This window comes from Carcharhinus amblyrhynchos, unplaced genomic scaffold, assembly GCF_965287045.1.
Source record: "Carcharhinus amblyrhynchos unplaced genomic scaffold, sCarAmb.v2.hapA scaffold_77, whole genome shotgun sequence".
Classification (NCBI taxonomy): Eukaryota; Metazoa; Chordata; class Chondrichthyes; order Carcharhiniformes; family Carcharhinidae; genus Carcharhinus; species Carcharhinus amblyrhynchos.
In genome coordinates, this window is record NW_027649817.1 from 312,370 (window position 1) to 337,560 (window position 25,191).

The following is a 25,191-nucleotide window of genomic DNA, read 5'->3' on the forward strand; positions in this document are numbered from 1 at the left end:
ACACACCAATCCTTCCAACCTACCCATCCCTGGACACTAAGGGGCAACTTCTTAGCACGGCCAATCAACCTAACCCGCACGTCTTTGGACTGTGGGAGGAAACCGGAGTACCCGGAGGAAACCCACGCAGACACGAGGAGAATGTGCAAACTCCACACAGACAGTGACCCGAGCCGGGAATCGAACCCAGGACCCTGGAGATGTGAAGCATCAGTGCTAACCACTGTGCTACTGTGCCGCCCATATGTCAGGATGGTGAGTGGCTTGGAGAGGAACTTGCAGGTGATGATGTTCCCAAAGTGCTTTGCAAGATAAGGTAAGAGGGAAGCGAGCGTTATGGGTGGAGCTGAAATTGGGGAACAAATTAACTCGTGTTTGTAAATCTCCCTGAAGACAGTTAGGAAACCCTCTTCACAGGAATGTTAGCCAAACAGGAAGTTACAGCCAGTCACTGTGGAGTTAATTAGGGCAAGTGATTAAAGGTTAGGTCAACAAGGCAGGTTCAAAAGAGTGTCTTATATCAGGAGAGTGAGGCAGAGAATCAGAGAAGTTTAGAACGTAGAACATTACAGCGCAGTACAGACCCTTGGCCCTCGATGTTGCGTTTAGGAGAGGAATTTCAGAGCTTGGGGCCCAGGCTACCGAAGGCACAGCAGAGGGATCTTGGGGTAATTGTTCATACATCCCTGAAGGCGGTTACAGGATGGTTAAGAAGGCATATGGGACATTTGCTTTCATCAGTCATGGTATAGAGAGTAAGAGCGAGGAGGTGATGTTGGAACTGTACAGAGTGTTGGTTTGGCCGCAACTGGAGTAGCTCTGATCACCTCACTATAGGAAGGATGTGATTGCACTGGAGGGGGTACAGAGGAGATTCACCAGGATGTTGCCCGGGATGGAGCGTTCGAGCGATAAGGGGAGACTGGATAGGCTTGGATTGATTGGCCTATAGTAGAGAAGGGGGACATGATTGAGGTGTGTAAGGTTATGAGGGGTATGGACAGGGTGAATAGGGAGCAGCTGTTCTCCTTGGTTGAGGGGTCATCAGGAGGGGGCACAGTTTTAGGGTGGGGGACAGGAGATTCAGAGGGGATTTGAGGAAAAACCTTTTCACTCAGGGGGTGGTGGGAATCTGGAACTCACTGCCTGAGAAGGTAGTGGAGGTCAGAAACCTTACATTGAAGGATATGGGACACGCGCAGGAAAGTGGGGCTTCAGTGGTACTATTGTCAGTGCAGACTCGATGGGCTGAAGGGCCTTTTCCACACTGTATGACTAATGGTGGACTGATAAAAATCAGCAATGCTAAGAGGCCGGAATCAGAGGAGCACAGGGATCTCGGAGGGTTGTGGGGCTGGAGGAGATTAGAGAGGTCCAAGGTCATGGGGGGAAATAAGATGGGGATCAGAATTTTGAATCTGAAGCAATTGACACACACCAACTGCAGAGACAGAAAGTGAATGAGGTTTGGACAAGGGTTGGCTCAGTTAACAGAGGAGGAGGAGGATATTGGCCCTTGAAAGTGGGAAGAGAAGTTGTTTAAGTTTGAGGAGTCCAGGGTAAAGGCATGCATGCGATACAAAGAAGCAACACCGAGCCCCGGCTGAGTAGGTGTAGCGTGAATTGTGCTGTATTCAAACTGGAGTGTAAGTTGCTTCACAAGGATAACTGTAAACTGTGATGATATAATGATAACAATCTCCTTCGGGAAAAAGATACAAAAGTCTGAGGTCACGTACTAACTGACTCAAGAACAGCTTCTTCCCTGCTGCTGTCAGACTTTGGAATGGACCTACCTCGCACTAAGTTGATCTTTCTCTACACCCTAGCGATGACTGTAACACTACATTCTACACTCCCTCATTTCTTTTTCTACGGATGGTATGTTTTGTCTGTATAGCATGCAAGAAACAATACTTTTCACTGTAGGTTAATACTTGTGACAATAATAATTCAAATCAAAATATGTTCTTTGTCATTTTGTTCATTGGGAGTGAATGGGAAGATGTTTGGGTCCACTGGAATTCCATATAGGGGGATGAATGAGAAAGGATTTGATCCACTGGAACTCTGCACCATGTGTGTGAATGGGAAAGGTTTGGGTCCATTGGGATTCTGTACAATCGGGGTGACTGGGGGGGGTTTGGGTCCATTGGGATTCTGTACAATCGGGGTGACTGGGAGGGGGGTTTGGGTCCATTGGGATTCTGTACAATCGGGGTGACTGGGAGGGGGGTTTGGGTCCATTGGGATTCTGTGCAATCGGGGTGACGGGGGGGTGGGGGTTGCATCCATTGGGATTGTGCACAGTGGGAATGAAAGGGAAAGGTTTGGGTCCATTGGGATTCTGTGCAACAGGAGTGAACGGGAGAATTTGGGTCCATTTAGGTTGTGGACAGTGGAAGTGAATGGGAAAAGGATTGGGTCCTGGAGTCATGAATGGAACACCGTGGGTGGTTGCGATTTTCCAGCCTCGCTCACCCTGAAACTGGAAATCCCACCTGAGGTCAGCAGGCCTTTCCGTGGCTTGCTCTGATTCCCGTGGTGGGGGAGATGGTAAAATTCATCCCACTGTGTCAGGAATTCTGTATTCTAATAGAAACCTCCAGGTTTCCCATTCCGCCCGTCACACCAATGCCTTAAGCAAAGCCTCAATTAATATCACCCTGCCTCCCAACCCCCAGCACCGCCCACTCCATCACCAGCCAGTTACCCTCTCTCTTTCAACATAGCCCAGTAACTGTTCTCCCATTTCAAATAGTTATCTCTTTGGAAAATTCCTATTGAATCAGCTTCCATCGCCCATTCAGGCAGTGCCTTCCAGATCACAACGCTTTAAAAAAACAGTGTCTCCCCCTGGCTGCCTTACCAATTCATTTAAATATAGTTCACGCTTTTATATTAAACAGGGGGCGAGTGATTGTAGCTATAAAAAAGGGCATAGCGAAAGGGTTCAGTGTACAGCAGCGAGGCACCATCCGTTGTACAGAGAGTGGGATCACATAGCAACACAGAAAATAGGGCAGTGTCAAATTGACAGCAATAATTGCAACCACAAGGGACATAATGTCGTCAGTTCTGTGTCTAAAATGATTTCTCACCCCCAAATTCTCGCAGTGAGCACTGTTCCACCCTGGGAGATTAAATAAATTGGAGGCTGCAGTGGTATAGGTTAGTACAGGCTCCTTCAGCACAAAGTGTGAATGGAGATTCAGAGTCCCCCAGCCATAGTCCCTCCTGTTGTAAGTCCCCTAAGCCCCTGTGGAAGCCAAGGGAAGATTTAGTGCTGGTAGCTACACATTAACATCACTCGTTGACTGCACACACACACACTCACTCACACACAGCCCTTTAGTCTCAATCCTACACTGCCACTCTGACAGAGGCACACTAACATGCTTCAGTTCACTCAATATTCATTCACACCAATGCTGTCAGTGCTTTCTAACTCTCTCTGTAATGAGTGTGAATGTGACAGTGCAGCCGTAACAACAGTTCAGAGCCCTCCCCTCGGCACACAGATCAAAAATAGAGAACTGTGATCAGCAAACGGTGCAGGGCAATCAGTACAGGGCACACAGAGGGGGAGGATTCAGGGCATGGATAGGGGGCAGGGAAAAATAAGGTGCACAAATTTCATGACAGATCATCCCTCATCACCTTACAACTCACTCCCAGCTCCCTCACTCTGTAACTCACTCCCAGCTCCCTCGCTGTGTAACTCACTCCCAGCTCCCTCACTGTGTAACTCACTCCCAGCTCCCTCACTCTGTAAGTCACTCCCAGCTCCCTCACTCTGTAACTCACTCCCAGCTCCCTCACTGTGTAACTCACTCCCAGCTCCCTCACTGTGTAACTCACTCCCAGCTCCCTCGCTGTGTAACTCACTCCCAGCTCCCTCACTGTGTAACTCACTCCCAGCTCCCTCACTCTGTAACTCACTCCCAGCTCCCTCACTGTGTAACTCACTCCCAGCTCCCTCACTCTGTAACTCACTCCCAGCTCCCTCACTCTGTAACTCACTCCCAGCTCCCTCACTCTGTAACTCACTCCCAGCTCCCTCACTCTGTAACTCACTCCCAGCTCCCTCACTCTGTAACTCACTCCCGGCTCCCTCACTCTGTAACTCACTCCCAGCTCCCTCACTGTGTAACTCACTCCCAGCTCCCTCACTCTGTAACTCACTCCCAGCTCCCTCACTCTGTAACTCACTCCCGGCTCCCTCACTCTGTAACTCACTCCCAGCTCCCTCACTCTGTAACTCACTCCCAGTTCCCTCACTGTGTAACTCACTCCCAGCTCCCTCACTCTGTAACTCACTCCCAGCTCCCTCACTCTGTAACTCACTCCCAGTTCCCTCACTCTGTAACTCACTCCCAGCTCCCTCACTCTGTAACTCACTCCCAGTTCCCTCACTCTGTAAGTCACTCCCGGCTCCCTCACTCTGTAACTCACTCCCAGTTCCCTCACTGTGTAACTCACTCCCAGCTCCCTCACTGTGTAACTCACTCCCAGCTCCCTCACTCTGTAACTCACTCCCAGCTCCCTCACTCTGTAACTCACTCCCAGCTCCCTCACTGTGTAACTCACTCCCAGCTCCCTCACTCTGTAACTCACTCCCAGCTCCCTCACTGTGTAACTCACTCCCAGCTCCCTCACTCTGTAACTCACTCCCAGCTCCCCCACTCTGTAACTCACTCCCAGCTCCCTCACTCTGTAACTCACTCCCAGCTCCCTCACTCTGTAACTCACTCCCGGCTCCCTCACTCTGTAACTCACTCCCAGCTCCCTCACTCTGTAAGTCACTCCCAGCTCCCTCACTCTGTAAGTCACTCCCAGCTCCCTCACTCTGTAACTCACTCCCAGCTCCCTCACTCTGTAACTCACTCCCGGCTCCCTCACTCTGTAACTCACTCCCGGCTCCCTCACTGTGTAACTCACTCCCGGCTCCCTCACTCTGTAACTCACTCCCAGCTCCCTCACTGTGTAACTCACTCCCAGCTCCCTCACTGTGTAACTCACTCCCAGCTCCCTCACTGTGTAACTCACTCCCAGCACCCTCACTGTGTAACTCACTCCCAGCTCCCTCACTCTGTAACTCACTCCCAGTTCCCTCACTGTGTAACTCACTCCCGGCTCCCTCACTCTGTAACTCACTCCCAGCTCTCTGTTACAGTCGATACTCAGAGTTTTGTCTTTTTGTTTACTTACTGATCCTGGGCTGTGAGATGTAATCTCGGGTTACCGCACACACATGTTCCCTCGCAGCACTCAGTCCTCCCTGTCCTTCTGTTACTCGAAGTTGAACTGTTGCTGCCATGATTGAGATTGGAGAGGTTAATCTGTCAGTTTGTCTGATTTGTGTGTTGTAAGACTGGCAGCGTGTCGGTCTCTGCTGTCTTCTGGTTTGTGCCTGAGTTGCTGAGTTGTTGTTTGACAGTGTGTCTTAGCTCTGTTTACTGTAAGCACTGAGCCTGTGATCTTGTCCTGTACTGTAAACCCTGATGCTGCTCCTAGCCAGGGAGGACTGCATTCTCCCAGCAGCTCGGGCACAGAAGGTCACAAGTCACCTGTAACTTCTTGTTATTCATTCATTGGACATGCGCATCGCTGGCTGGGACCAGCATTTATTGCCCATCCCTAGTTGCCTGAGGGCAGTTGAGAGTCAACCACATTGCTGTGACTCTGGAGTCACATGTCAAAGATCAAAGAACAACGCAGCACAGGAAACAGGCCCTTTGGCCCTACAAGCCCACGCCGCCCATTTTAACACTCAGTGAGTGCCTCATTCCAATCCTTCTTCTACCGACAACTTTTGTCTTCGCCTCTTGGACTCCACAATAAAGGGGTCCAAATTTAGGGAATTATATTTGTGCCAGATTGAGGGAGATCCAATTCAGGGACAAATTATTAAACCAATCAGCCTAAAAGCACATTTTTGGAGTGTGGGAGGAAACTGGAGCACCCGGAGAAAACCCACGCAAGCACGGGGAGAATGTGCAAACTCCCACAGACACCGATCCAAGCCGGAGATCCGACCCGGGTCCCTGTAACTGCACAGCAGACAGTGATAGTCACTGAGCTGTCGTGTTGCCCGTCAGTTGGTCCAGTTTAAGCGTACACTAACGGACGTGAAGCACTAGGCAACCCTCGAAACAACATCCAAGAGCAGCCCTCACACGACCCACCGCGTGTATGGCCCTTGTTGGCCAACAAGGCGGACCGAATCACCTGTGGATGTCAAAAGGAGACATCAATAAACATAAATAGACATACAACAGGCTCTACAGGCAGAGATGGAAGATCCCCAATAGCTCCAACGTAAGAGACAAGGTGAACCTTGAAATTTGTTGGGCGACCGGTAGGAATCTATTAATTCCCAGGAATGTCCTGAGGCTCTTGATCTTCGACTAGAACATTCTTTTGTATCCCTCCATCTCCAGTCTGCTCATGTGCCTATCCAGCTAAGTCTTAAACAAAGATGGAAACTGTCTTTCCTCTTGTGGGTGAGCCCAGAACTCAGGGGCACTGGTTTAAAATTAGGGGTCGCCATTTTTAGGACAGAATAAGAACATAAGAACATAAGAAATAGGAGCAGGAGTAGGCCATCTAGCCCTTCGAGCCTGCCCCGCCATTCAATAAGATCATGGCTGATCTGAAGTGGATCAGTTCCACTTTCCCGCCCTCTCCCCATAACCCTTAATCCCCTTGCCTACCAAAAACCCATCAACCCACGTCTTAAATATATTCAGCGAGGCAGCCTCCACCACTTCAACGGGCAGAGAATTCCAGAGATTCACCACCCTTTGAGTGAAGAAGTTCCTCCTCAACTCCGTTCTAAACCGCCCCCCCCTTTATCTTGAGGCTGTGCCCTCTAGTCCTGCTATCCTTTGTGAGCGGGAAGAACCTCTCCACCTCTATCCTATCCATCCCATTCATCATCAGAATTGAGCGAAATTTCTTCCGCTGAAGGTCGTGTGACTTTGCAACTCTCTATCTCAGAAGTAGAGTGGCCATTTCCAAATTTCCAAAAAGGAGGACATTGCCCCGGTTCGAATTGAATGACGCAACGATGCTGGGCTGAAAGTCACGCAGGTTTAGCACATTCCGATTGGTCAGTGTGTTGCGATTGGCTAAGGAAGATGTCAATCACATGGGGGGGGCGTGTGCTGTTAGCAGCGCGGTCTGTGATTGGTTACAATTGTTGAGCGCCATTTTCATCGTTCTTTAAATTCAGTCGAATGGAGCTCACGGATTGGATAAAGTGGCTGCCAGTCAGCGGGCACAGAGCGTCCATTGGAGAACCGTGATGCTTCAATTTCCGATTGGTTTACCCAGCTGCCGGTCACGGCCTTTAGTCAGGCCCAAAAAAGGAGGACAAATCAACGTCCAGCTCGAGGTGGCGCCGGACGGAGGACAGAGTGCTCAAAAACCAGACTGTCCGGCCTAAAGACAGACGTCTGGCCTTCCTACTCACAAGGCGATGGCGGCAGGTTGGGAATGTAGAATTTGAAACGCAAACCAATCAGCCTCGATGTTACTGAATGGTTGGAGCAGCTTTGAGGGGCCGAATGGCCTACTCCTGTCCCTATCCTGCGTGTTTGTGGCTGCCCAGCTATTTCTAACGGGGCAGTTTTGGTGGGGGATTTTTTTCACATTTTTAACCTGGCCCATTAAAAATTATCCCAAAAAAAGGCCTCTGGAAATTCTGACCTTCGATTCCACGTTAACCGAATGATTTCCACTTCTCGAAAATCGCAGATGGAATAATCCGGAAGCGACTAATGGCCGTCTGAAATGGGAGGAGCTCTCAGCCCAGGCCGGGAGCTGACTGGGGTGCCTGGAGGGTGAAAGGCGAGGGGTCATCCAGAGGCGATTTTCCCTGTGATGTGGGCAAGGGTGGGATCTTTCTGCATCAGGATTTGCTTGATTGATATGACTGGAATCTTTATCGAATTCAGTGCAGAAGGAGGCCATTTGGCCCATCGAGCCTGTACCGCCAACAGGCCCTATCCCCTTGACCCCACGTATTTGCCCTGCTAATCCCTCTGACGCTCAGGGGCAATTTAGCATGGTCAATCAACCCGATCCGCACATCTTTGGAGTGGAGGACGAAACGGGAGGAAGCCCACGCAGACACAGGGAGAACGTGCCAACTTCACTCGGACAGTGACCCGAGCTTGGAGTCGAACCCGGCTCCCAGTGCTAACCACTGTGCCACCGTGCTGCCCACAGGACAAGTTTCAACTCTTCCTGATTGAGGAATCATTTTTGGGGGTGTGTGTTCTGTTGGCAACGCTGGCATTGCCCATCTCTAACTTCCTAGAGCATGTAATGGTGGGTGGCTTCTTCATCCAGCCAACTTCCTTCCCCGGGGATAATGTAAGTGTCACCCACTATCGTGCAGGGACTGGATTCGGATCCAACCCCAGACTGAGAAGGGATGGCAGATTCCCAGAGGCCATCATTGACCCAGTTGGGTTTTTACAAGACTCCAGTAGCTTCATGGCCACTTTACTGAGACACCATTATTTTTGTATTTCTAGATTTTTAAAACTGAATTCAAACAAAAACAGAAGATACTGGAAATGCCCATCAGAGGGTCATAGAATCCTTACAGTGCAGAAGAAGCCCATTGAGCCTTCACTGACCACAACCCCACGCAGAGACTATCCCCATAACCCCAAGTATTTACCCTGCTAGTCCCCTGACACTAAAGGGCGAGTTATATGGTCAATCCACCTAACCTGCACAGCTCTGGACTGTGGGAGGAAACCAGAGCACCCAGAGGAAACCCACGCAGACACGGGGAGAATGTGCAAACTCGGCACATTGACCTGAAGCTGGAATTGAACCTGGGGCCCTGGTGCTGTGAGGCAGCAGTGCTAACCGCTGTGCCAATCGATCCCGAAAGTCGGAGAACAGGACCCCACAGAAACAGTCCCACTGACTGACACCCACCTTCTCCCAGTCACCCTCTTCACCTCACTCCATCACTCTATCCCTCTATTTCTTTCTCCCTCATGTTTTTATCCCCTGAAATGATCTCTTCATTTCGATCATTCCCTGTGCTCCCACATTCCATCCTCTCTTCAGTTAGCAGCTTCTGACTATAATAATCATGCCTGCACCCCACAATCCCCCTCCTGCCTCCCTCCCAGCTCCCTGGAACTCAGTCTGCAATCCACCCATCCCGGAGAGACAGCACTGAGGCTCTGGTTAATATCAAATCTGTTCCGAGGGCCTGGGGAAGAAGGTTAATGATTGTTCTCTGTGGAGCAGTGAAGTGTGAGGAGGAGAGATGCGCGTCAGTTAGTTTCACATTGGTCAGATTCTGCATACCTGCACGGGCTCTGTGTCTCGCCTCACTGATTCCCTGGAATTCAGCCCAGGAGAGTGACCTTGGAGCTGAGGTTTCCCGGGAGCAGCAAAAGGCATTGGATCTCGTTGCTCTCTCCTTGAGTTCTGGCCGTTTCTTCCAGCCCACGCCTCGCCGCACTGGGATCTGCACCATCTACTAGCCATTTACCCATTCTCCATGTTGGAGCCCTGGACACTGAGTGTAGTCAGTCTCTTCGACAGCAGTGGGCTTCACATCACAGGACACAAAGAACAAAGAACAACACAGCCCGGGAAACAGGCCCTTCGGCCCAACAAGCCCGCGCCGCCATTTTTACATTATGAGTGCCCTCCTCGACCTATGACCTTTGTCTACACCTATTGGGGAAGATTGAGGGGAGACTAATTTAGGGACAATTTGTTACACCAATCAGCCCAAGAGCACATCTCTGGGGTGTGGGAGGAAACCGGAGCACCCGGAGAAAACCCACGCAAGCACGGGGAGAATGTGCAAACTCCCGCAGACACCGGCCCAAATCCATGTATCTGCACAGCAAACAGTGATAGTCAATCGGCACCTCCAGAACAGGCAACCCCAGCAGGGCAGCAACACCCGATCCCCATACACCTCCCCTGCCCTAACCCCCGATACTCCCCTGTAACCCCGCTGTGACCTCCTTGTAACCCCCTCTCCTTCCCCCACCCTATCCGTGTGACCCACCCCCACCCTGTCACTTGGTGGGGCGTGGATGTTCCTTGTCACTTCTCAGCGCCAGCCTGGAGGTTGTCCAAGTCTTGCTGCATTTGGACACAGTCCTGTTGAAGCTGTACAAGACATTGGTAAGGCCACACTTGGAATAGTGTGTGCAGTCCTGGCCACCCTATTATAGAAAGGATATTATTAAACTAGAAAGAGTGCAGAGAAGATTTACTAGGATGCTACTGGGACTTGATGGATTGAGTGATAAGGAGAGGCTGGATAGACTGGGACTTTTTTCTCTGGAGCGTAGGAGGCTGAGGGGTGATCTTATAGAGGTCTATAAAATAATGAGGGGCACAGATCAGCTAAATAGTCATAGAGCCCTACAGTGCAGAAGGAGGCCATTCAGCCCATCAAGTCTGCATCAACTACAATCCCACCCAGGCCCCATCCCTGTAACCCTATTCATTTACCCTAGCTAGTCCCCCTGACACTAAGGGGCAACTTAACATGGCCAATCCACCTAACCCGCACATCTTTGGAGTGTGGGAGGAAACCCACACAGACACAGGGAACATGCAAACTCCACACAGGCAGTGACCCGAGCAGGGAATGTAACCTGGATCCCTGGTGCTCTGAGACAGCAGTGCTAACCACTGTGCCACCGTGCCGCTCTATAGAACACAGAACATTACAGCACAGTACAGGCCCTTCGGCCCTCAATATTGTGCCGAGATATGTCAAAACCCAAGATCAAGCTATCCCACTCCCTATCATTCTGGTGTGCTCCAGGTGCCTATCCAATAATCATCTGAAAGTTCCTAAAGTGTCCGACTCCACTATCACAGCAGGCAGTCCATTCCACACCCCAACCACTCTCTGAGTAAAGAATCTACCTCGGACATCCCTCCTATATCTCCCACCATGAACTTTATAGTTATGCCCCCTACTAACAGCTACATCCACCCGAGGAAATAGTCTCTGAATGTCCACTCTATCAATCCCCCTCATCATCTTATAAACCTCTAAAAAGTTGCCGCTCATCCCCTCTGCTCTAAAGAGAAAAGCCCCAGCTTCCTCAACCTTTCCTCATAAGACCTACCCTCCAAACCTGGTAAATCTCCTCTGCACTCTCTCCAATACATCCACATCCTTCTTATAGTGAGGTGATCAGAACCACACACAATATTCCAAATGTGGTCTCACCAAGATCCTGTATAGTTGCAGCATAACCCCACGGCTCTTAAACTCAAACCCCCTGTTAATAAATGCTAACACGCTATAAGCCTTCTTATGACTCTATCTGCTGGAGTGGTAACCTTCAGAGATCTGTGGATATGAACCCCAAGATTTCTCTGTTCCTCCACATTCCTCAGAACCCTGCCGTTGACCCTGTAATCTGCATTCAAATTTGTCCTACCAAAATGAATCACCTCGCACTTATCGGGGTTAAACTCCATCTGCCACTTTTCGGCCCAGCTCTGCATCCTATCAATGTCTCTTTGCAGCCTGCAAGAGCCCGCCACCTCATCCACTACTCCACCAATCTTGGTGTCATCAGCAAATTTACTAACCTACCCTTCAGCCCCCTCTTCCAAGTCATTGATAAAAATCACAAATAGCAGAGGACCCAGCACTGATCCCTGTGATATACCGCTGGTAACTGGCCTCCAGTCTGAAAATTTTCCCTTCACCACCACCCTCTGTCTTCTATGAGATAGCCAGTTACTTATCCAATTGGCCACATTTCCTTCTATCCCACACATCCTTACTTTCTTCATGAGCCTACATGGGGAACCTTATCAAACGCCTTACTAAATTCCATGTATACAACATCTCCTGCTCTACTCTCATAGAGTCTGGGTGCTGATCTTACCTCTGGCTCAATTCGGGCATTCATTTTAAAAGGCTGCATAAATGCAACATGGAATTTTTGGATTCCCCAAACCCTGTGAAAATCAGACTCCAAAAATGTGTCTCTCACAGAGGATTGTCCACTTTGAAAATCGTCTCCTTGGACTTCACAAGCTATCCGAGGCTGAAATTAACTCACGGATTGGAGCGACTCTGAGCTGGGGAATCTGAAAAGTTCATCATCGATTTCAATGACAAGGTCTCTCCTCGTCTCAGTCCAAAACGATGCTCCCTAATCCTGAGGCCGTGCTTTAGATTCCCTGAGCAGCGGAAACAATCTCACTGTCGACTCATTCTTAGGCTTCAATTTGATCGTGACTCATCCTTCAAAACCCCAGAGAACATAAACTGAATTAAAGCAAAGAAAATTTATTAGTGTCACAATTAACACTGCAATGTGGTTATTGTGAAAATCCCCTAGTCGCCACACTCTGGCACCTGTTCGGGCACACGGAGGGAGAATTTAGCATGGTCAATACACCTAACCAGCATGTCTTTTGAATGCGGGAGGAAACCGGAACACCCGGAAGAAACCCACGCAGACACAGGGAGAACATACAGTTTCCACACTGATCCAAGCCGGGAATCGAACCTGTGACCCTGGCACTCTGAGGCAGCAGTGTTAACCACTGTAGCACCATGCTGCCTCACTTACTCAATTACTCAGACGCTCATCATCAGACAACCCCAGAGCTAACCCAGTGAGCTTTTGTGTGTACTGTCTCCAATGCCAGTATATCCTTTCTTAAATATGGAGACCAAAACTGCACACAGTATTCCAGATGTGGTCCCACCAAAGCACTGGGTAACTGTACAGAAATTTCTCTACTCTTGTAGTCCAATCCCCTCCATAAAAGCCAACACGCCATTTGCCTTACTGATTGCTTGCTGTGGTGTACCTTGTACGAACACACCCAAGTTTCTTTGATGGTCAACATTTAAAAGTTTAACGCCTTTTGAAACGTATTCTGCTTTTCTGTCGGTGAGCAAACCTTGTGGCAATGCTCAAACATGCAAACTTGGACATTTGTTGCACCCCTTTATTGTGGAGTCCACCAGATGTAGACAAAAGTCGGAGGTAGAAGGAGGATTGGAATGAGGCGCTCACTGAGTGTTAAAATGGGTGGCAGTCGGGCCGAAGGGCCTGTTTCCTGTGCTGTGTTGTTCTTTGTTCTCCTTCATCCTTTCTGTCTGCTAACCGTTTCTTGGTCTATGCCACTATATTTCCCCCCGACTCCATGAGCCTTTACCTTGTCTTAGCAGCATTTATTACCCATCCTCAGTTGCCCTTGGAACTGAGTCACTTGCTGGGCCATTTCTCAGGGCAGTTCGAAGAGTCAACCACTTTGCTGTGGCTCTGGGGTCAAACGTAGGCCAGATCAAGGTCGGGATAGTAGATTTCCTTCAATGAAGGATAGTAGTGAACAGATGAGTTTTCCGACAATCAACAAATGGCTTTACGGTCATCAGTAGATTCTTAATTCCAGATTTTTTCACTGAATTCAAATTCCACCATCTGCCGTGGTGGGATTCGAACCCGGGTCCCCAGCACCTTAGTTGAGTTTTTGGATTAATCGTCTGGCGATAATGGCACTAGGCCATCATCTCCCCAGGAATGATGAGAGGGGATTGGGGGATTCGATGAGGAGGTATCTGGTGAGAAAGAATTGATGATATAGAGAGGAGAGAGCGAGGGATATAATCAGGAGATTTTGAAGGATGGGGGTGAATAATTGAGGAAATGTGGGAGTGAGCGATATAGAACATAGAACATTACAGTGCAGTACAGGCCCTTCGGCCCTCGATGTTGCACTGACCAGTGGAACCAATCTAATGACCCTCTAACCTAAACTATTCCAATGTTATCCATATGCCTATCCACTGACCATTTGAACGCCCTCAAAGTTGGCGAGTCCACAACTGCTGCAGGCAGGGCATTCCACACTTATGGTGAAAAGGATGCAGGGTTGACATGTAGAGTACAGAATATAGGGCTAATGGAAGGACTCTTAGTAGTGTCGATGAGCAGAGAGATCTTAGTGTAACAAATTGTCCCTAAATTATTCTCCCCTGAATCTGGTTTCCAATGGGGGTACCATAAGCATAGACATGGGTCAAGGGAGGTGTAGGAAAAATGCATTGTTAAGATGGCAGCGTGGGCTCGTTGGGCCGAAGGGCCTGTTTCCCGTGCTGTATTGTTCTTTGTATGTGCATAGCTCCCTGAAAGTTGGCACCCAGTTCGATAAGGTTGTTAAGAAGGCGTACGGTGTGTTAGCTTTTATTGGTAGAGGGATTGAATTTCGGAGCAGTGAGGTCATGTTACAACTGTACAAAACTCTGGTGCGGCCGCACTTGGAGTATTGTGTACAGTTCTGGTCGCCGCATTATAAGAAAGATGTGGAGGCATTGGAAAGGGTGCAGAGGAGGTTTACCAGGATGTTGCCTGGTATGGTGGGAAGGTCTTATGAGGAAAGGCTGAGGGACTTGAGGTTATTTTCATTAGAGAGAAGAAGGTTACGAGGAGACCTAATTGAGGCATACAAGATGATCAAAGGATTGGATAGGGTGGACAGTGAGAGCCTTTTTCCTCGGATGGTGATGGCTAACACGAGGGGACATAGCTTTAAATTAAGGGGTGGTAGTTATAGGACAGATGTCAGAGGTAGGTTCTTTACTCAGAGGGTACTAAGGGTGTGGAATGCCCTGCCTGCAGCAGTTGTGGACTCGCCAACTTTAAGGGTGTTCAAATGGTCAGTGGATAGGCATATGGATAACATTGGAATAGTTTAGGTTAGAGGGTCATTAGATTGGTTCCACTGGTCAGCACAACATCGAGGGCCGAAGGGCCTGTACTGCGCTGGAATGTTCTATGTTCTATGTTCTATTCACCTTTTCCTTTCTCACTGCCCTAGTTCCCACACACCCAGGCATTTACCAATACATCTTCTAGTTGAGTAGGCCCGATTCACTACACTCCCCACAATCTCCTCTTCACTCTAGGAGTGTGTAGCTTTCCAGAGAAACAGTCACGCTGTGGTAGTGTATGTAACTGCATTCAATTAAACAATAGGGATGAAATAGAAATAGTCAACAGCTTCAAGATTTTAGGTGTCCAGATCACCAACAACCTGTCCTGGTCCCTCCATGCCAACATTATAGTTAAGAAAGCCCCACCAATGCCTCTACTTTCTCAGAAAACTAAAGAAATTTGACAGCTCAGTTCCAACTCTCACCAACTTTTACCATGGAAAGCATTCTTTCTGGTTGTATCACAGCTTGATATGGGCTCCTGCTCTGCCCAAGGCTGCAAGGAGCTACAAAAGATCATGAATGTTGCCTAGTTCATCACACAAACCAGCCTCCCATCCATTGACTCTGTCTACACTTCCCGCTGCCTCGGCAAAGCAGCCAGCATAACTAAGGATCCTATGTACCCCAGACATTCTCTCTTCCATCGGGATAAAGATACAAAAGTCTGAGGTCACGTACCAACCGACTCAGGAACAGCTTCTTCCCTGCTGCTGCCAGACTTTTGAATGGACCTGCCTTGCATTAAGCTGATCTTTCTCTACACCCTAGCTATGATTGTAACACTACATTCTGCACCATCGCCTTTCCTTCCCTCTGAAAGGTAATGCTTTGTCTGTATAACGCACAAGAAACAATACTTTTCACTGCGTGTTAATACGTGACAATAATAAATCGAATCAAGTCAAACCCGAGATACAAAGAACAACACAGCACAGGAACAGGCCCTTCGGCCCAACAAGCCCATGCCGCCCATTTTAACATTCAGGGAGCACCTCATTCCAATCCTTCTTCTACCTATGGCTTTTGTCTACATCTCATGGACTCCACAATAAAGGGGGTGGAAATTTAGGGAATTATATGTGCGCCAGATTAAGGGAGGTCTAATTTAGGGACAATTTGTTAACACCAATCAGCCTAAAAGCACGTCTTTGGGGTGTGGGAGGAAACCGGAGCACCCGGAGAAAACCCACGCAGGCACGGGGAGAATGTGCAAACTCCCGCAGACACTGACCCAAGCCGGAGATCCGACCCGGGTCCCTGTAACTGCACAGCGGACAGTGATAGTCACTGAGCTGTCGCGTTGCCCGTCAGTCGGTCCAGTTTAAGCCAAGCGGGCGTGAAGCACTAGGCTTTTGTATCTTGTACCTTTTGAACGTTGACGCGTCTCTCCCAAAACCATGAGAAAGGGGATTTAAAACAGGCAGAATAAAGAGAAAGGCAACAGTTCTGTTTTTGAATAAGTTATAATTTAATAAATGCGGTCATGACTCTGATTTTGAAGGTGGGTGGGGTGGGGGGAGAGGGGGGATTGGGGGTGTGGGGAGAGACATTTTCCAGACTGTCGAGCCCAGGCAGGGTTTCTGAATTATCCTTTCTCTTGTTTCCCGTGAGGCGGAGCCCCAGTGAGTCACGGCGATCGCGCTGATGCGGAGAGTCGGGTGATATGTGCTTACAGAGCTGTGGAAACGTGCGAGGGAACGCAGGCCCTCGACGAGTCTCCCTCCCCCGCCCTCCCGCCACACCCCTCCCACCGCCTCCCCGGGGATTAGCAGGACGCCATGAATGCCTTGATGCATTAGCCCTCTCTCCCGATAGACGGGTAAGGCACGGCCTGTGCTGAGTCGCCCGTGCTGTCAGGGCTCTGAATTTCATTGCTCATCCCTGCAGGGGTCTTCGATGCTCCTGAGCTTTGGGGAGGCATGGTGGGCGTGGGACCAGATCAGTGAGGTATCCCCTTCCACTGTTAATCACTATCTACTGACTCTCTCTCGAGCGAGAGAGAGAGACCTTGCCTCGCTTTGACCAGAATACCATGTGGCCAGTGTAAGATGCCCGGAGAAAGAGGTAAGTCTGGACCTGTGCTCCCCAAACCTCTTCCACCATTATCGATTCTCCCAGGATCTGGGTCAATTCACTGCAATTAATCAACAATCCCATTCATGCAACTCCCAGGACAGCAGAAGGTTGGGCCTTGTTTATTTTTCACCTTCTGAACACGCTCTGTGGGGTTTAAGGACTGCGAGGCCAAAGGTCAGGGTTGACGGAGTCCAAAGTCCAGGAGATAGTTCTTTACACGGTGTGGTTGGAAGGGACACTGCCACCATTTAATCACAGCGAGATGGACAACGGGAGACAGTGACCTGACCCTTGACCTGTGAACTGCGTGGGACCAATGTCTGGTGGTTGTCAATAGGACACTTGAACACATTTCGTCTGGTTCTTCGCCACTGCCATGAGAGTAGGAACCCGTACCGTCACATTGAATGAATATCGTCACAACTCAAACACAAAACTCAACAGGAAGGTGTTGAGGGGATCTCTTTTCTTCCCCGCGCTGTCCCTGCCTCTCTATGAACTCGGAAGTTTCTCTGTGGCGGTGTCTTTCCTTTCCGTTCGCGCGTAAGGTTCAAAGGCCGAGGTGCCCGCTCCGTAGCCGGCGGAGAGTTCCAGGGTGCCACCCAGTGGCGGCGGGCCGGAGAAGCAGGGAGAAGTGCCAGCCTGGTGCCGAGGGGAGGGGGTGGTCTGGCCGGGTGCGGAGAGGCTGAACGAGGGGCCAGTCAGCCCGGGCGAACTGCTGCTGGACGACACCAGGCCGCAGCCGTTACCCGCTGGAGATCCGAGAGGGCTGGCTCCCTGGGGGAGCAGGCTGGGGGCCGGAGGGATGGACAACAATCTCCCCTGTTCCAGGAGCCTCAGGATGTTACAGGTGGCAATGGACTCAGATGTGCCAGAGGAGCGGCTGTCACAGTCTTTATTCTGATCTTTCTTCTGTTTTGTACGTCTGTTCTGGAACCAAACCTTAACCTAAAACACAAAAAAATTCAACAGAATCAAAACGTGAATAGAAACTAGAAACAGGAGGAGGCCATTTGGCCCTTCGAGCCTCCTCCGCCACTCATTTTGATCATGGCTGGTCATCAAATTCAATATCCTGATTTCCCCCCTTCCCCACATATCCCTCGATCCCATTAATCCCAAGAGCTATGTCTAATTTCTTCTTGATGTGGAGATGCCGGCGTTGGACTGGGGTGGGGCACAGTAAGAATTCTCACAACACCAGGTTAAGGTCCAACAGGTCTGTTTGGAATCACGAGCTTTTGGAGCTCAGCTCCTTCATCAGATGAGACTCACACGAGGAAGGAGCAACACTCCAAAAGCTCGTGATTCCAATTAAACCTGTTGGACCTTAACTTGATGTTGCGAGGCTAACTTCTTCTTGAAATCAGACAACGTTTTGGTCTCAACTACTCTCTGTGGGAATGAATTTCACACATTCACCATCCTTTGGGTGAAGACATTTCTCCTCACCTCAGTTCCAACCCTTACCTTCAAACTATGACCCCCCCTAGTTTCTCAAAGAAACCTCAAAGTGTAAAAGTAACAGGGTTATTGTGGTGGGAGATTTTAACTTCCCCCCTATTGACTGGGACTCACTTAGTGCTGGGGGCGTGGATGGGGCAGAGTTTGAAAGGAGCATCCAGGAAGGCTTCTTGAAACAGTATGTAGATAGTCCAACTAGGGAAAGGGCCGTACTGGACCTGGTATTGGGGAATGAGCCCAGCCAGGTGATCAACATTTCAGTAGGGGAGCAGTTCAGGAACAGTGACCACAATTCAGTAAGCTTTAAGGTAGTGATGGATAGAAATAAGTGTAGTCCTCAAGTGAAGGTGCTAAATTGGGGGGAGGCTAATTACAACAATATTGGGCAGGAACTGAAGAAAGTAGATTGAAAGATGTTTGAGGGTAAATCAACATCTGGCATGTGGGAGACTTTCAAGTGTAAGTTGTTAGGGATTCAGGACTGGCACATTCCTGTAAGGATGAAGGATAAGTATGGCAAGTTTTGGGAACCGTGGATAATGAGAGTTATTGTGAGCCTAGTCAAAGAGAAAAGGAAAGCATTTGTCAAAGCTAGAAGGTTGGGAACACGCAAAGCAAGTGTGGAATACAAGGAAAGTAGAAAGAAACTTAAGCAAGGAGTAAGGAGGGCAAAAAGAGGTCACAAAAAAATCATTGGCCAGCAGGATTAAGGAATATCCCATGGCTTTTTATACATATATAAAGAGTAAAAGGATAGCCATGGAGAGGGTTGGCCCACTCAAGGACAGGAGAGGGAATCTATGCATGGAGCCAGAAGGACTCATTAGTCAGAGACACAGACAGGCATTTCTGTGGCTATGATCGAGAATCCAGGCTGGTGTGTTGCCTCCCTGGTTCCAGGGTTAAAGACATCTCTGAGCGTCATTCTTAAGGGGGAATGTGAGCAGCCAGAGGTTGTTGTACATATTGGTACCAACAACATAGGTAGGAAAAGGGATGAGGTCCTGAAGTATGAATATAGAGAGTTAGGCAGAAGGTTAAATTGCAGGACCTTGAAGTTAGTCATTTCTGGACTACTATCGGTACCACTGTTAGTGAGATAGGGAATAGGAAGATTACGCAGATGAATGCCTGGCTTGAGAGCTGGTGCAGAAGGTAGGGATTTAGATTTTTGGATCCTTGGGATCTGTTCTGGGGAAGGGGTGACCTGTTTAAGAGGGATGGGTTACACCTGAACTGGAGGGGGACTAACATCCTGGTGGGGAGATTTCCTAGGGACACACAGGAGGGTTTAAACTAGTTTGGCAGTGGGGGGGTGGGACCCAAAGCAGTAGGGAGACAGAAGAGAAGGTTGAGGATAGCTCAGAAGTTAAAGACAGCACATTAAATAGTAAAGGGAGTGTCAGTAATCTAGTACCAAACTGATCAGGCAAAAGCAAGACAGAGAGCAAGGGAAGTCCAGATTAAACTGCATTTATTTCAATGCAAGAGGCCTGACGGACAAAGCAGATGAACTCAGGGTATGGATGGGTAGGTGGGACTGGGATACTATAGCAATTACTGAAACATGGCTAAGGAAGGGAGAGGACTGGCAGCTCAATGTTCCAGGGTACAGATGCTATCAGAAAGATAGAACAGGAGGTAAGAGAGGAGAGGGATTAGGGAAAACATCACGGCAGTACTGAGAGGGGATATATCCGAGGGTTCGGCCACTGAGAAGTATGAAGGGAGAGATCAGTTTGATAAGGTTGAGCTACAGGCTCCCAAATATTCGACGGAAATTCAGGAGCAAAAATGTAGGGAGATTACAGATAGCTCCAAGAAAATTATGGTGGTGATAGTCAGGGATTTTAACTTTCCCAACATTGACTGAGACAGCCATAGTATTAGAGGGTCGGATGGAGAGGAATTTCTCATTCAGTATGTGAATGACCCGACTAGAGAGGGACAAAACTTGACCTGCTCTTGGGAAGTAAGGAAGGGCAGGTTACAGAAGTGTTAGTGAGGGATCACTTTGGGACCGGTGACCATAATTCTATCAGTTTTAAGATAGCTATGGAGAATGATAGGTCTGTCCCAAAAGTTAAAATTCCACATGGGGCAAGGCCAATTTTGATAGTATCAGGCAGGAACTTTCAACAGTTAATTGGGGGAGTCCGTGGGAAGGCCAAGGGACGTCTGATAAGTGACACACTTTCAAAGGTGTGTCAACCAGGGTTCAGGGCGAGCACATTCTTCTTAGAGTAAAGGGCAAGGCTGGTAGAAGTAGGAAGCCCTGGATGATTTGGGATATTGAGGCCCTGGTCAAGTAGAACAAGGAGGCACATGACATGTATAGGCAACTGGAATCAAGCGGATCCCTTGAAGAGGGATCCCTTGGGGGGCGTAGGAGTAGAGTTAAGAGAAAAATTAGGAGGGCAAAAAAGGGACATGAGATTGTTTTGGCAGATAAGGCAAAGGAGAATCCAAAAAACTTCTACAAATACATAAAGGGCAAAAGAGTAACAAGGGAGAGAGTTAGGGCCTCTTAAGGATCAACAAGGTCATCTATGTGCGGATTCACTTACTCAGTTAATGGTTGGGCATTGGGAGATTCACAGAGCGGAGAGATCTAGGGGTACAGGTTCATAACTCCTTGAAAGTGGAGTCACAGGTGGACAGAGTGGTGAAGAAAGCAATCGGCATGCTTGGTTTCATCGGTCAGAACATTGAATACAGGAGTTGGGATGTCTTATTGAAGTTGTACGAAATATTGGGAAGGCCACACTTGGAATACTGTGTACAGTTCTGGTCACCCTATTGTAGAAAGGATATTGTTAAACTAGAAAGAGTGCATAAGAGATTTACTAGGATGCTTCCGGGATTTGATGGATTGAGTTATAAGGAGAGGCTGGGGAGACTGGGACTTTTTTCTCTGGAGTGTAGGAGGCTGAGTGGGTGATCTTATAGAGGTCTATAAAATAAGGAGGGGCACAGATCAGCTCGATAGTCAATATCTTTTCCCAAAGAGACAGGAGTCTAAAACTAGAAGGCATAGGTTTAAGGTGAGAGGGGAGAGATACAAAAGTGTCCAGAGAGACAATTTTTTCATACAGTGGGTGATGAGTATTTGGAACAAGCTGCCAGAGGTAGTAGTAGAGGCGGGTACAATTTTATCATCTAAAAAGCATTTAGACAGTTACATGGGTAAGATGGGTATAGAGGGATATGGGCCAAATGTGGGCAATTGGTACTAGCATTGTGGTTTAAAATAAAGGACAGCATGGATAAGTTGGGCTGAAGGGCCTGTTTCCATGCTGTAAACTTTTATGACTCTATAACCTCTAATTGGGCAAGGTATTAAATGGGTACTTTTTGTCAGTATTCACCAAAGGGAAGGATTTGGTGGGTGATGACTCTGGGAAAGGGTGTGTAGATAATTTGAGTCATGTTGAGATCAAAAAGGAGGAGGTATTGGGGTTCTTGAGAAACATTAAGGCCAACAAGTCCCCAGGGCCTGATGGGATATACCCCAGAATACTGAGAGAGGCAAGGGAGGAAATTGCTGGGGCCTTGAGAGAAATCTATGCTTCCTCACTGTCTACAGGGGAGGTCCCAGAGGATTGGAGACTAGCCAATGTTATTCCTTTGTTTAAGAAGGGTAGCAAGAACAATCCAGGTAATTATAGGCTGGTAAGCCCATGTGAAGTCACATGGGATCAGAGGTGAGCTGGTAAGGTGGATACAGAACTATATCTGTTGAGGGTAGCAGTGGAAGGGTGTGTTTTTGAATGGAGGGCTGTGACAAGTGGTGTTCCTCAGGGATCAGTGCTGGGACTTTTGTTGTTTGTAATATATATAAATGATTTGGAGAAAAATGTAACTGGTTTGATTGGTAAGTTTGCGGACGACACAAAGATTTGTGGATAGAGATGAGGGCCACCAGAGGATACAGCAGGATATGGATCATTTGGAGTCTTGGGCGGAGAGATGACAGATGGAGTTTAATCTGAACAAATGTGAGGTAATGAATTTTGGAAGGTCTAATACAGATAGGAAATATACAGTAAATGGCAGAACTCTTAAGAATATTGATAGGCAGAGGGATCTGGGTGTACAGGTACACAGGTCACTGACATTGGCAACGCAGGTGGAGAAGGTAGTCAAGAAGGCATACGGCATGCTTGCCTTCATCAGCTGGGGCATTGAGTTTAAAAATTGGCAAGTCATGTTGCAGCTTTATAGAACCTTAGTTAGGCCGCACTTGGAATATAGTGTTCAATTCTGGTCACCACACTACCAGAAGGGTATAGAGGCTTTGGAGAGGGTACAAAAAAGATTTACCAGGATGTTGCCTGGTATGGAGGGCATTAGCTATGAAGAGAGGTTGGAAAATCTTGGTTTGTTCTCACTGGAATGACGGAGGTTGAGGGGTGACCTGATAGAAGTCTACAAGATTATGAGGGGCATGGACAGAGTGGATAGTCAGAAGCTTTTTCCCCAGAGTGGAAGAGTCAATTACTCGGGGGCACAGGTTTAAGGTGTGAGGGGCAAAGTTTAAAGGAGATGTATGAGGCAAGTTTTTTTACATAGAGGGCGATGTGTGCCTGGAACTCGTTGCCAGGGGAGGTAGTGGAAGCGGATACAATAGTGACTTTTAACGGGCAGCTTGACAAATACATGAATAGGATGGGAATAGAGGGATATGGTCCTCGGAAAGGTAGGGGGCTTTAGTTCAGTCAGGCAGCATGGTCGGTGCAGGCTTGGAGGGCCGAAGGGCCTGTTCCTGTGCTGGAATTGTCTTTGTTCTTTGTTCTAGTTCTGGACTCCCCCATTACTGGGGACATTCTTTCTGAAGCTACCCTGCCTAACCCTGTTAGAATTCTATAAGTTTCTATGAGAACCCCTCTCACTCTTCTGAACTCCAGTGAATATAATCCTAACTAATTTAGTCTCTCCTGATATGACAGACCTGCCATCCCAGGAATCAGCCTGGTAAACCTTCACTGCACTCCCTCTATAGCTGGGATACCATTCCTCAGATAAGGAAATGTAAATACTCCAGCTGTGGCCTCACCTATACAATTGCAGCAAAACATCTCTATCCCTGTACTAATTAAATGCACGCTACAAATAACCTCAATTTACATTTTGTACAGCACCTTTACTTTAGGACAGCAGATACCTGGGAACAGCGCCACCTGGAGGTTATACTCCATCTGTCCATTCACTTTCCCCAGTGATATCCCTTGGCATACCGTAACCTCTTCACAACTTGCTCTGTTCCTACCATTGTATTGTCAGCGACTACTGGAGCATTGTTCTCGGCTTTCTGTCTCCCTGAACAGGAGTATTACATTTACGGTTTTCCAAGCTGCTGGAACTTTTCCACAGTGCTGGGAATCTTGGAAGATTACAACCAATGTATCCACTATGGCTACAGCCAACTCCTTTAAAACTCTAGGGTGCGGATGATCAGGGCCAGGGCCCTTGTCACACTTTTGCCCTGTTTCTTTCCCTCGTCCCTTTGGCTCTCGTGGTCACCGCTGTTTTAAGTTCCTTTCCCTATTACCCCCTGCTTTTCTTTTAAACTTTAAAGTTTATTTATTTATTGTCACAAGTAGGCTTACATTAACACTGCAATGAAGTTACTGCGAAAATCCCCAAGTCGCCACGCTCTAGTGTCTGTTCGGGTACACTGAGGGAGAATTGGCTAATGCACCCTAACCAGCACATCTTTCAGACTGTGGGAGGAAACTGGAGCACCCGGAGGAAACCCACGCAGACATGGGGAGAATGTGCAAACTCCACACAGACAGTGACCCAAGCCAGGAATTGAACCCAGGTTCCTGGCGCTGTAAGGCAGCAGTGCTAGCCACTGTGCCACCGTGCAGACTGTTCTTGGAATGTTTTCTGTATCATGAATTGTGAGACAGATAAAAAATACTTATTCAAAGTCTCTGCCATAAGACCATAAGACATAGGAGCAGAATTAGGCCACACAGCCCATTGAGTCTGCTCCTCCTTTCAATCATGGCTGATATTTTCCTCAGCCCCATTCTCCTGCCTTTTCCCATAACCCCTAATCCCCTTATAATCAAGAATCTATCTATCTCAAAAGGTCAGGTCTTTTCTCTCCTTACAGATGCTGCCAGACTTGCTGAGGTTTTCCAGTTTTTTCTTTTGGTTTCAGGTTCCAGCATCCGCAGTAATTTGCTTTTAAATAAATCACATCCACTGGTTCTCCTTTATCTACCTTCTTTGTTAGCTCCTCAAAGAACTCTAACAGATTTGTCAGTCATGACCTTGCCTTGACAAAGCCGTGCTGACTTCCCTCGTCAGCCATGGATGCCTCGTCCTCCCCTTGGCATGTTTCCTCCTCATTGGGATGAATTTCTGTTGTGCCTCTTGAATAATCCCCAAAAACTCCTGCCATTGTTTTTCCACTGTCTCCCCTGCTCGGTTCCCTTTCCAATCAACTCTGCCCAGCTCCTCCTTCATGTCTCTGTAGTTACCTTTATTTAATTGTAATACCGTTACATCCGATTCCAGCTTCTCCCCTTCAAACTGCAGGGTAAGTTCTATCATATTGTGGTCACTGCTCCCTAAGGGTTCCTTCACTTTAAGTTCAATAATCAAGTCTGCCTCATTACACATCACCAAATCTAGAATTGCCTGTTCCCTAGTAGGCTCTGTTACAAGCTGCTCCTGATTTTTCCAGTCCCTTGCATATTGAAGTCCCCCATGATTATTATAATATTGCCTTTTTTAGATGCCTTTTCGATCTCCTAGTTTATTTTCTGCCCCAAATCCTGAATATTGCTAGGGGAGCCTGTACATAACTCCCATCAGGGTCTCTTTACCTTTCCGATTCCTCAACTCTACCCACAGAGATTCTATGCCTTCTG

The 25,191-nt window shown here is 48.3% G+C and overlaps 1 protein-coding gene and 1 pseudogene across 2 annotated transcripts in view; both read right to left on the minus strand.

The window, feature by feature from the left end:
* The window catches only part of LOC145337810 (V-type proton ATPase subunit B-like), a 77,684-nt pseudogene extending 72,326 nt beyond the window's left edge, over positions 1 to 5,358 (minus strand). Inside the window, exon 1 of the transcript XR_013885402.1 lies at positions 5,212 to 5,358. The product of XR_013885402.1 is annotated as a V-type proton ATPase subunit B-like (transcript). The remainder of the gene's footprint in view (positions 1 to 5,211) is intronic.
* Positions 5,359 to 16,514: 11,156 nt separating this feature from the next.
* Positions 16,515 to 25,191, minus strand: part of vax2 (ventral anterior homeobox 2) — a 37,298-nt gene continuing 28,621 nt past the window's right edge. Inside the window, exon 3 of the mRNA XM_080182654.1 lies at positions 16,515 to 17,788. Coding sequence (XP_080038780.1) covers positions 17,333 to 17,788 — 456 coding nt within the window. The 3' untranslated portion in view covers positions 16,515 to 17,332. The remainder of the gene's footprint in view (positions 17,789 to 25,191) is intronic.